At 43.6% G+C, this 11,696-nt stretch overlaps 1 protein-coding gene across 2 annotated transcripts in view; it reads right to left on the reverse strand.

The window, feature by feature from the left end:
* KCTD16 (potassium channel tetramerization domain containing 16) overlaps positions 1–11,358 on the reverse strand; it is a 148,555-nt gene extending 137,197 nt beyond the window's left edge. Inside the window, exons 1-2 of one of the 2 annotated variants that reach the window (XM_083487828.1) lie at positions 11,298–11,358; positions 7,215–8,394 (exon numbers count right to left, since the gene is read on the reverse strand). In XM_083487828.1, coding sequence (XP_083343954.1) covers positions 7,215–8,046 — 832 coding nt within the window. In that variant the 5' untranslated portion in view covers positions 8,047–8,394; positions 11,298–11,358. Of the gene's footprint in view, positions 1–7,214; positions 8,395–8,653; positions 9,417–11,297 lie in introns of those variants that run through there. The other variant, XM_083487827.1, reaches the window with a different exon arrangement.
* Positions 11,359–11,696: the final 338 nt, after the last annotated feature.

Raw genomic sequence — 11,696 nt, forward strand, 5'->3', positions numbered from 1 at the left:
ATGCACTGTTCCAGGAGTTCTCCCATCCCACCCCCAGTCAATGGAGAGGTGCAGGGGGAGGAGAGAGAGGAAGCCCCATTGCACAAGCAGTGCTTCCACAGATGGTAATCATTATTTGAATCCTACCCAATGAGTTTACCCCGAGTAGAACTTATTTGGATACAGCCCATAATTACCTTCCATACCCAGGGTCAGCATCAGCACTTGCCATCCTTGAACAGCTGCCAGTTCCCCTTACCCCAATGGGGCCCACCACTGTTCTCAGCCTGCCCACTTTTAATTCCCCACCCCACGACTGCATCTGAGAAGCACCAGACAGCTTCTCTCATTAGCACTGTAATTTCCCCCAGTTCTCCCAATATAATGTCACTGCATTGTGGGAAATTAAGATTGTAACTGGACCCAGCTGTCCAGTGCTCTTCAGAGCATTGCTATGGACACTGTTTCCAGAGCCATGTAAATCCATTGATGGAGCAAAGGCCACACCAGGGGACACTTTGAGCAGGGCCTCCTCATACCTGCACAGCCATCATCGAGCCCCCAAGGACTGACTAAGGACTGTCCACTGGGGAAAATGGTTGGGAGCTGCCTAGTATCTGGTAAAGCCTACTTTGTCTTTCCTTCACACAGGACGGACCAGCTGAGGACTGACCATGGAGCAATGTAACAGTTGACAGGGAATGGGTCGGAAAGGGACAGGACAACTAACAGAGGAAAGAGGAAGGTTCACCAATCCACACATTCAGATTAACCACAGGTGACAGGGGAGGGGCACTTTGGGAAATAGCCACACCAACAGAAAGCTGGAGCCTGTGTTCCATTTTGACTGGCAACATGTCCTCTGAGCAGGCTTTTATTCCAACAGACACCGCACAAAGAGCCTGTAATCCCTGGATCTGTTAAATAATGGACCCAGCATACACCAAGGCACACAGCTTGCTTCCAAATTCCCTCTTGTGCTGGCCTAGTTTAAAGTTGGAGCACAGCCCAGCTGTGCTGAACACACACGTTGCATTGTCATCCTAGTCTTTTGCTCTTCAGCTCCACTATCCCCACTCACCCAGCAAAGCAGAAACAGTTTTGCTGTGCTGGCTGCCTTCATTGGCTCCTGAAAGGGCAAAGTGAAAAATGAATCTCCCACTAGAATTTTGGACGCCTACATTTATCAGCCATTTCTTTTAAAGCCAGTATCAATCTATCTATGTCACTCATCTGAGATGTTGTTAAATACTCTGGCACTATTAAAACTGAATTAATCCACCTTTCCATTGTATTTTCCTTTAATCCAACTGGATACTTTGAAATAGGTTGATAGAAGTGTGCAACATTGTTGGCTTAAAAAATAATAACATCACCAATGGCTTAATCAGCAAAGGATCTGAAATATATGAATTTCAGCAGCTTGTCTCACCGCCTTTTGCAACTATGAAATCTTTCCATCGGCTTTCCAAGCTACCCTTGTTGTTTCTCTCTCTCTCTCTCTCTCTCTCTCTCTCTCTGTGTGTGTGTGTGTGTGTGTGTGTGTGTGCGTGCAGGAGGTACTTAAGCTGATCAGCACAGAACATCTTTGCATGTAGCTAACTAGTTGCTTCAGAATACCTCCCACTGTTTCGGCCCATTAACCCCAGCACAACAGCTTGATGAATTAATGCTTATATAGGCACAGTTGGCAGCTTCTAATTAAATAATTATGGTTATACAGCTGCAAAGAAGCTGGAATGTCCCATCGGAAAACCAGCTGTCAAGTTTTATTGGTCCTGAGAGTTTTTGAAAAAGAGAATTTTAGGAATTTGATGTGAAGGATCTCTGACCACTCTAGACTCTCGGTGTGGATTGCCAACATTCTCATATTAAAACATCCAAGAAAAGAGTGTGTGCATGCATCTATATCATTGCTGTCTCCCATCAGAGTCATACATTGTTACATAGCACGTATGATATAAATTATTGTCATCACTACAGCAACTGCTCAAATCACCTGCTGTTGCATAAGGCAAATTTGCATTTCGGATTTTGGCTAGCTGTTTCAAACTGGTAAATGCATTGAAGGAGTGATCAACATGATCAACATTCTTAAGACAAGGGCTTCCTTTAATAATAATAATAATAATAATAATAATAATAATAATAATTGTTGTTGTTGTTGTTATTGTTATTATTATTATTTATACCCCGCCCTCCCCAGCCAAGGCCGGGCTCAGAGCGGCTTACAAGCAATAATAAAAACAAGTTGAATGATTACAACTTAAAAACAAAATTAAAATACAACAGTAAAACATTGAAACATTAAAATATTAAAAAGTAGCCTCATCACAGGAGAAGGAAAAGAAAAAAGAAAGAGAGGACGGCAGGGAATCAAACTGGCTCCAAGCCAAAGGCCAGGCGGAACAACTCTGTCTTATAGGCCCTGCAGAAAGTAATCAGATCCTGCAGGGCCCTGGTCTCATGAGGCAGAGCATTCCACCAGGCCGGAGCCAAAGTCGAAAAGGCCCTGGCTCTGGTTGAAGCTAATCTAACTTCCTTAGGGCCCGGGACCACTAAGGTATTGCTATTTATGGACCTTGAGGCTCTCTGTGGGGCATACCAGGAGAGGCGGTCCCGTAGGTACGAAGGTCCTAGGCCGTGAAGGGCTTTAAGGGTGAAAAGCAGCACCTTAAATCTGACCCTGTAATCCACCGGGAGCCAGTGCAGCTTGAAAAGCACTGGGTGAATATGCTCCTATGGCAGAGACCCCGTGAGGAGCCTCGCTGCAGCATTCTGTACCCGCTGAAGTTTCTGGGACAGCTTCAAGGGCAGCCCCGCGTAGAGTGAATTACAAGAATTAAGAGCAAGGTATCACTACGCAATAGCCACTGAATACCACAAACAGTCATTATAATGACTCCCACAAGTATTTTGCCAGCTTTACCCTGGGAGAAGCAATCTGAGTGAATGTTAACATGTGAATCCACAGAAAGGGTCCTGAACTGGGAGAGGTGTTAGGTGTGGATTCAGCATATCAACCACCACTGAGAACTGATCAGAGGAAGGAACTACTGCACTGCAGGGATGGGGACCTGCAGCCTTTAAGATGTTGCTAGACTACAACTCCAACCATCCCTTATCATTGGCCATAGGGCTGCTGGGAGCTGGAGCTCAACAACATCTGGAGAGCCAAAGCTTCCACATCTTTGAACTACAGGGTGCCCAGTTAGACCTCAAACCTTCAAGAAAATTCTTGAGCAGTGATGGGATCAGGCCAGGTAATGTCTCAGTTCCCTGATCTTTATATTATTTTTTTAAAATATATATATCATTTCAAGCCTGTTAGTTTGGTCTCTGCCTCAGAGCCTTGCATTTGGTCACATCTCAGTCAGTTCCCATCTTGCTTGCTGTATACGCTGGTGAAAAAGTGTCAGGAGATGTGAAGCAAGGAGACCAGCTCATGATGATGATATGGCACAAGGGGTGCTATCTCCCAGTTGGGGAGCTTTGAGGCTGGGTTCAGCAACTCTGTGACTTGCACCAGTGGTCTTCCTCCTCATGGTTGCTTCTTGGAGCCAGGATCTGACTTGTAAGGAGCCAGATCTATTAGTTAACAGCTACTGAGGTAAGAGCAGACCACCAGCTTGGATCCCCTGAATGGAGTGGACACAACTGTCCCCAGCATGCTGAATATAAGGAGCTGAACGGCTTTGCTGCTGATTTATTGAAGAAATGTCCTATCTGATTTTACCAATATTGTAAAGAGGCAAATGAGCATAAGATTTCAGACATGGGTCAAAAAGAAAGGGAATCCCTGAATGTAGATGAGGTGGGGGGGCTGTGTTCATGCATGTACAAGATTTGTCAGCTGAGGTACATCTAGTTTAAGCAAAGGTAATAGTCTCTCAAGGGATGCGGGTGGTGCTATGGTGTAAACCACTGAACCTTGGGCCTGCCGATCGGAAGGTTGGCGGTTCGAATCCCCGAGGTGGAGTTGTTGCTCTGCCCCAGCTCCTGCCAATCTAGCAGTTCGAAAACACGTCAAAATGCAAGTAAATAAATAGGCACTGCCCCAGCAAGAAGGTAAACGGCATTTCTGTGTGCTGCTCTGGCTTCGCCAGCAGCGGCTTAGTCATGCTGGCCATATGACCCAGAAAAACTGTCTGTGGACAAACGTCGGCTCCCTCGGCCCGTAAAGCGAGATGAGCATTGCAACCCCAGAGTCATAAGAGACTGGACTTAACTGTCAGGGGTCCTTTACCTTTACCTTTAATAGTCTCTCATGCACCATAAAGAATGAGTGGTGGAGTTACAAGCCATCTGCATGAAATCTGGTAGCTTGTATAGCACATCAAAACATTTTTAAAGCCTGCCTGTCAAATTGTGCATTTCCTTGCCACTTGGGTGAGCCATAACTGCACCTTTAGATAGTGCCAAAACTTTCTTCAGAGCATCATACAAATGTAGTTTTTCAATTCACTTAAGACAGACGGACCTCATCTAATAAATTTTGGATACAAATCTAGAATTCCAACAGCTGATAAAAGCTAACAAAGTAGTCCCACCTGCTAACAAATAAAGAAAGTTGGCGGGCCATAGTTTGAAGATATCCAGTACAAAATATGTTCATCAAGAATGTTACACATATTGGGGAATCTATGCAGAAGATCTAGTAAATAGGCTGAGCTGAAGGCTCAATCAAGGCATACAGGCTGGCAAATGAGACAAACTTTGGCTTATGAATATGGAAAGGGGTTAAAATATATATTGAATGAGAGAGACCTTTGGGGAGTCAGCCAATAAGGGAGGTCCATTAACACAAGGGCTTATGACTATGCAATAGAAGTTCCCCTGCTTCTCCTCTCCCCACATGCCTCCCAAATCTTTGTGGGGGTTCTCCCAATCCTTTGGATAAATTTTCAAGAAGGTTGCAGAAGGCACACAGGGAGAAGTTCCATTGCACCGTCCAAAGTTCTTCCAGTAATTGAACCAGTTTGTTGGGCACCACCCTTGGTTTTTCACTTGGTTCTAACCAGAAAGAATCAGAATAGCACCATCAGCAGTATTATAGCAGACAAATCATAAAGGCATCGTCCATATATTAGCTGTGTTACACTTCACCGTGAGACACAGTGATGGTTCAAGACTCCTTAGCTCTGGCAAACCCCAAGCCTCCTTGGATTTCTAAGTCTACACTACCCAACATTTATGCAACAATTTGAGCCCCAACTGCCTCTTCTCGGATCAACAAGGCACCATAAGCAAATGGAACCTGTTCATAGGCTAGAAACTGTTGCAACTGTTCCCATCAATTATAGAAACACCATCAGGGTGTCTGGGTGTTTTGCTTTGTTTTAGCATGTTCAGTGGTTGGGCCAGCTCTCAGATCCAAGGATGGCTGTGCCAGAGGTTTGCTCAGCTGCTTGCACTGAGCAAGTGAGAAGGGAAGGTAGAAAAACTCATCAGTGGATCATGTCCTAATTGGAAAGGTGCTGCATTTCTCAAGAGAGAGTAGAGGGAAATTTCTTTATGAGCTCTGCCTGATAAGCAGCATAAAATGCATTAAATAATTAAATTACATAGTCTCAAGGGCAGTTTTACATGTCATTTCCTCATATATTTTCAGGGGGAACCTCCTTTGCTGTATTTTATTTTCTTTCTGTTTCTCTTTTCTTTTATATCTGTCATATGACCATTGATTGTAACTTGGGAGTGTGCTGGGTGGGGGTGGGGGAATTAACAAAAGTTTTTTTTAAAAAGAGTAGGGATTTAAGGTCAAGCCTTAATAGTTTCCTCTTTCAACTTGTGTCTGCTTTCAAAAAGTTATTTCTTCATGACAACAAACATACAGGCCAAAAGAAAAGTTAGGAACTAATGCACTGGGTATGAATTACATCAACTATGAAATACTAGTAATCTCTGATGTAATCTAACTTCAATCCTAAACTTTGGACAAAGAAGCAACTAAGAACTCCAGCAACTTTCTGGATCTTTATTTTGCCAAAGCAAAGCAACTGTCGATAATAACAATCATACCAATTCCTTATTTCTCCCATTATTATTTTCCATAAGTCAGTGTTTTATTTCAGGAAGACTTGTTTTGAAATTAATTAATACCTGGGCATAGTAACGATTTCATTTATATCATAAACACAAGATACAGGCTCCCAACATATGAATCTCAGACTGGATGCTCACATAATGCCCTAAATTTGAGTATTTGAACCTATTACTAAGCCTTCTCTCAGTTTTCTGCACTACTTTTCAACATCAACCCTCATAATCGTCTTCCCTAGCTAGTTATGCAAAGTGCAGCAAGTCAGTTGGATAAGACACTACTTCACATCTGTCTTCACAAAACACATTTGAAGGGGACAGGAAAAACCTGGTTGTGATAATGAACCAATTGATCCTCCTCCTTTTTGAAGTAAAATCACAATAAAATACGGCAGCCACACACATTGAAGATCAGACAAGGCCTTTTATATAAGAATTTATGATAGCAAAACTACCCTGGTGTGACTAGACAAAAGTGTTCCCTATACAATGCCAAAGCTTCAGATCTGAGTCCAATCCTCTGATGAGATTCCAGGCAGCAGAGTAAAATTATCCAGTTAGGAGAAACATTTAAATCAGAGTTACCATAGCAAGATGCAGAAAGATTCTTAGGCATCCACTGTCTATTTCAATATATAGACCTTGTCTATGAAAAAGACCCTTGCTGAAAAAGAGCTAGGATGAGTAGATTTCACTTTTCCTTCTCTGCATATAAGCATATCAGCTTTATTCCTAGATGGCTTGGCTGGCGGTGTGCGATTATTACCAAACACCTATTACCATTGTACAGTTTCTATCATTAAACAGCAGTGCCTTTCCACCTATATTGAATGAGCACTCAAAATGCTCACAAGATAGTTAAACTGCTGGTTAACTATGGCGGGATAGATGCATCTCTGCATGTTTGTGTGTGTGTGTGCGTGTGTGAATGTCTGTCATAGGAGCAGAGAAGGGAGGAAATTCCAGCAGTCTGTGCTGCCCCCTAGCCAAGACCATACCACTGAATTCACCACCAGTGTATGCTCAAAAGACTTGCACTAAATACCCCCTTTGCATCCCGATTCAGAATGAAATTTCAGTTAGCAGAAAAGACACAGAGGCTTGATCAAGTCAGGATAACAACCCAGCTACCAAAGGAAACAGACTCCCAGCATGCATCAAACCCAAACAGCCGCCACAGCAGATGTACTTACGATAAAAGACGTATTCCGTGTAGCTGGACCAAACTTTGTCATCAGTGTATTGATTGACAAAAGAAGCCGTGACTGAAGAATTGCAGGCCACCATGTGGAATCCACATTCTGACAACATATCAAAAGCCCTTTCCAGGTGCCTGAACTTCAGGTAGAACCTGGAGGTGTATCTGTCGGGAGCCCGGTCTGGGTCCCTGCTCTCATTCAAACTTTCTCCAAAAACTTCTTTGACTAGAGCAATCCTGCCGCAAACCAAAATCCGCGGGACTCTCCTGAACTTGGCATCTGCTTGGGTCTCCCGACCCATGGTGCACGACCCCCGGTAGCCAATGGTAATGAAGCCCCACTTTCGATCCGAGGTCATGAGTGACGACGGGGCACATATTCTCGTGTCACTGCTTTGGGAAACCTCCTCGTAATCACTATGGCAATAATCGTCAGGGCTCTGCTTGATCTCGTCCGGACTCAGAATTTTGACCAAGTCTGGCAGCTGAAAGTACTCAGCTTCCCTTTTGAGCCTCCCTCTTTCTGGAAAATGGTCAGGCAGGACCACTTGCTTGTCCCTGAGATAGTCCAAAATGTAGCGGAACAGGAAGCCATCTCTGTCGATGAATATCCTTCCCTTGGAATCTTTTGCAAGATCGTTGGCCGACTCTCTCTTGGAGGTGAACATTTTCCAAAGCAGGGTGTGGGGAATGCCTGTTAAAGTTGAGAGGCGAGTGAAATAAACCTGGCCGCCCACATTCAGCTCTATCACCTCTGGGTAGGATTGTGCAGCTGTTGGTTGCTCTCTGGGAGGGAGGTAAGTCCTGCAGTTTCCACTCAAGGCCATGATATTGTTAAACAAGCCAACCACAAGCTGTGGGGGAACTCGCACTCACATCCAAGGTTTCAAGAAGGCTCCTTATACCCACTCCCCCAGGGGTCTCCTAGCATTTAAGGAGACTGGGATGGATGGGTGGGTGGGGAACAGGAAACAGAAATGAGGTTACAGGATTTATTTCCCAATTGTCCAGAAATGGATGATCACAAAAACTGGCAAGGTGACTTGAACCTTACAAAAACAAAGAAATACGAGAATTGAAGAGAGCTCCCTTCACACAAGACAATCACATAACCAGATCTTCCATCAAAGCCCCAAACAGTAGGATCAAGCCACGTTTCCTTATCATTCACAAGCCTGTTGAATAAAAAGAAAATGAGAAAGAATTATTCCTCTATGCATGGGGGGGGGGGAACCCACACTATTTTAAAAGAGTAAAAAGCAGTTGAGTTTTGAACGCTCAGCATACAATCTATTTAAGGGAATATTTACCTTGCTCTATCATTTTTGTTTAGGTTAAAGAGAGGTTGAAGGAGGTTTAAAAAACACATTCCAGGTTTGCACAAGCATCTCATTTAGATTATGCAAATGAGGGGATAGAAGCATTGAGCCTTACCTTGGTTACACAAATGCACAGTTCCTGCGAAGGGAAGCAACATTTCCTAAGCAACCCCCCCCAAAAAATCAGCACTGAGGGTTGAATCTGGTATAGAAGCAAATCCAAAAGCAGGAAAGGGACTGGGGTTTGCGGGGAGGAGAGCAGCTCAGTTGGCAATATCCAGGCAGAACTTAACTGTTAAAACCCTTGCACAGGAAAGTTAACCAGGCTGGGCATCGGAGAGAAACGAAGCTGTGCAACAATAGCTGAGACCAAGAGAGAGAGAGGCAAAAGCAGCATAAATCCCAGGTCAGGACTCTTTAGGACAGGAGAGAATTTCAGGAGGAGGACCTTGCTTCAGATGACTTGCAGAAAGCCCAGATAATGTGAAGAGCAGTGAAAGGCAGTTTCAGTGGCATCCCACAGTGGTACCCTCTCCATCAGGAAGGGCAGAGATCCTCCCATGTTCCCAGCCAGGTTGAGAGAGCACAAGCCTGCAGCAGTTTGAAGTGGAGTGGAGCGGGGGTGGGTGAGAGGGAAAGGATGCCCAGGGAAGCTGCTTGCTCTCTGCTTTCACTACCCAAGCTGCTGCCTCTGGTTGCTGGGCTGGGTGGTTCCACAGTTCCCAGTGCAGTTCGGATGCTGTTGTTTCAGCAGTGCAGGGAAGAAACCATCCAGGGAAATGACTATTACATCATCTTAAAGGAATATGGCTTTGAGAAAGCCGAGCAACCTGGAGGGGGTGGGACTCGCGCGCTAGTTCGTTTCCCCTCTTCTTCATTTTTTAACGAGTTGCAGGAGGAGAAGCACAACGTGACGCTGCCACAAGCAGCTCCCCTGAACCAGCAGAGAAGCTCCAGGAAAGCTTATGCTGCTTCATCCACTGGGTGAAAAGGACCCGTTCCACATTTTGTCCCTTGCAGAGCTCTGTATTTGAGAGTATTTAAGTTCTCTCTTGTTCTAAACGCAGCTCTCTCTCTCTCTCTCTCTCTCTCTCTCTCTCTCTCTCACACACACACACACACACGTTCCTGTTGCACATTTTTCTGCCTTGATAAACTTGTGTCGCTCTGTGGTGCGATGCAAAATGAAACCTTATGGTTTGAATTCTGCTCCCCCGAAGATACACAGTACAAATTAAATGACACAAATATGCAAATCGAAGCTTTGATTTCCCCCCACACATACACAGGGAAATGTCGCCCGTTCTACAACAAGTTAACTCATCAGGATCTGTCAAGCAGAGCAACCAAAAATCAGGGGGTGGAATGGAAAGCAAACAGAAAGAGGCATCGTGCAGTAGTAATAATGGTCTCGGAAAGTTAGGGAAAGAGTCAAATGATAAAGCACCGTAACCAAGTTTCATTGTGAAGTCCTAAAATGTGCTTTTAAAAGCAGTAGCGCCTGCACCAACTTAAGTGCAGAGAATCCAGCAATTCAACACAGATATTCAGGATTTTATATTCTGCACTTTTCAAGGATGAAGTCGTTGCTAATTCTGTTACTGCTGATGATGTTACAAGGATTGGATTAAGCTGCCAGGTAATTTGCTTAAAGGCTTTGGCATTTTCTGAACAAGGTCTATAAGCAGCTTCCAAAAACTTTATTACACAGTGTGTATTTGACATGTGTTAGCTAAACATTTGTTGTAAAGTGGGGGGGGGGATCACTCAAATCACACACTGGCTCAAAGTGTTTGTATGGGCTCCAGAAAACACAGCAACAAACATTATTGATGATGATAATTCATTAATTTTCTATCCCACCTTTTTGCCCAAACGAAACCAGGGTGGTAAACAACACCAAAGTGGTAAAACAATGCATTTATAAATAAGATGGGACACATTTAAAACATGTTAAAACAACTTCAAACATCTAAAAACATGTACAAAAGTCACGTGCTCTCACAGATAATAGTTTCAAGGCTGCCAGGAACAGTTTCTTTCACCTATCAAACACTCAGGTAAACAGGAATGTTTTTAAGTTCTCCTGAAGCTCATAATGAGCAACACAGACACGCCTTCCTAGGGAGGTTGTTCCAGAAAGAGGAAAGCACCACCCAAAAGGCCCTGTGATGGGTCAGTGCCAACCAGGTAGCATTCACTCGGTGTTCTGCTACAATATATTTGGGTGCTTCAGCCTGGTTTATAGGGCTGAGATTTCAAACCTTTCCAATCTTGACCAGGGACTTCAAAAGCATAGATCTCTATCCTAGCAAAACTGATAACCATATGGCTAAGAACAATCAGCAAATTCTGGAAATTCAACACACATGTGCACGTACACACACACACTTTTAGTTGCATTTAACTTCAGTCTTGCTTTGGCCATAACATATTTATCTGCTGTTGCCTCTGTAATAATTTTGCTCCAGCAAAATAAAATAAAACCATCTGCCGGTTTTATTTTGCATGTTTACAGCACCACCTCATGGCGAAATGAGATGATGGCAGACTTTTTAAGAACATACCTTCTAATATGTAACCTAAATTTGCTGGTCTGTGATTCAATCCCACCAAAAAATAGCAGCAGTCTAGAAGCAACCGCTGTCTTCTGTGGTCATCTAGGATGTGTTGGGCTCAAGCCAAAAAAAAGAGCACGAGCCACAGATAACAGTCCTGTGCAAAAGAAAATATCAGCGACATAGATTGAGAAAGCTTACCATGACTGAGCTTGCTTCACTTTGACCTAAATCTGATTCCCTAGAAACTCCAGGTTAAATCCATCCCAGTTCATAAGTCATTACACCTTGGCTTGTATCCAGAGCTGTGCTTCTGCTGTCAGAAAGCCTCTTTAGCTTGTGGAAGGGCTGATTCTGATCAAAAGTAAGAGTGCTGTGTGAGAGAAAAATGACTCCAAGTATTATAATAATAATAATAATAATAATAATAATAATAATAATAATAATAATAATAATAATTTTATTTATACCCCACCCTCCCCAGCCAGGATCAGGGCAGCTAACATCAAAGTATAGGATACATTAAAAACATAAATCAAACAATTGATTAAAATACAGCTTAAAATCAAATTTGCAGCAGAATAAAATCAGATGGCAACC

The sequence above is a fragment of the Podarcis liolepis genome (assembly GCF_965112155.1).
Source record: "Podarcis liolepis genome assembly, chromosome: 2".
Taxonomy (NCBI): Eukaryota; Metazoa; Chordata; class Lepidosauria; order Squamata; family Lacertidae; genus Podarcis; species Podarcis liolepis.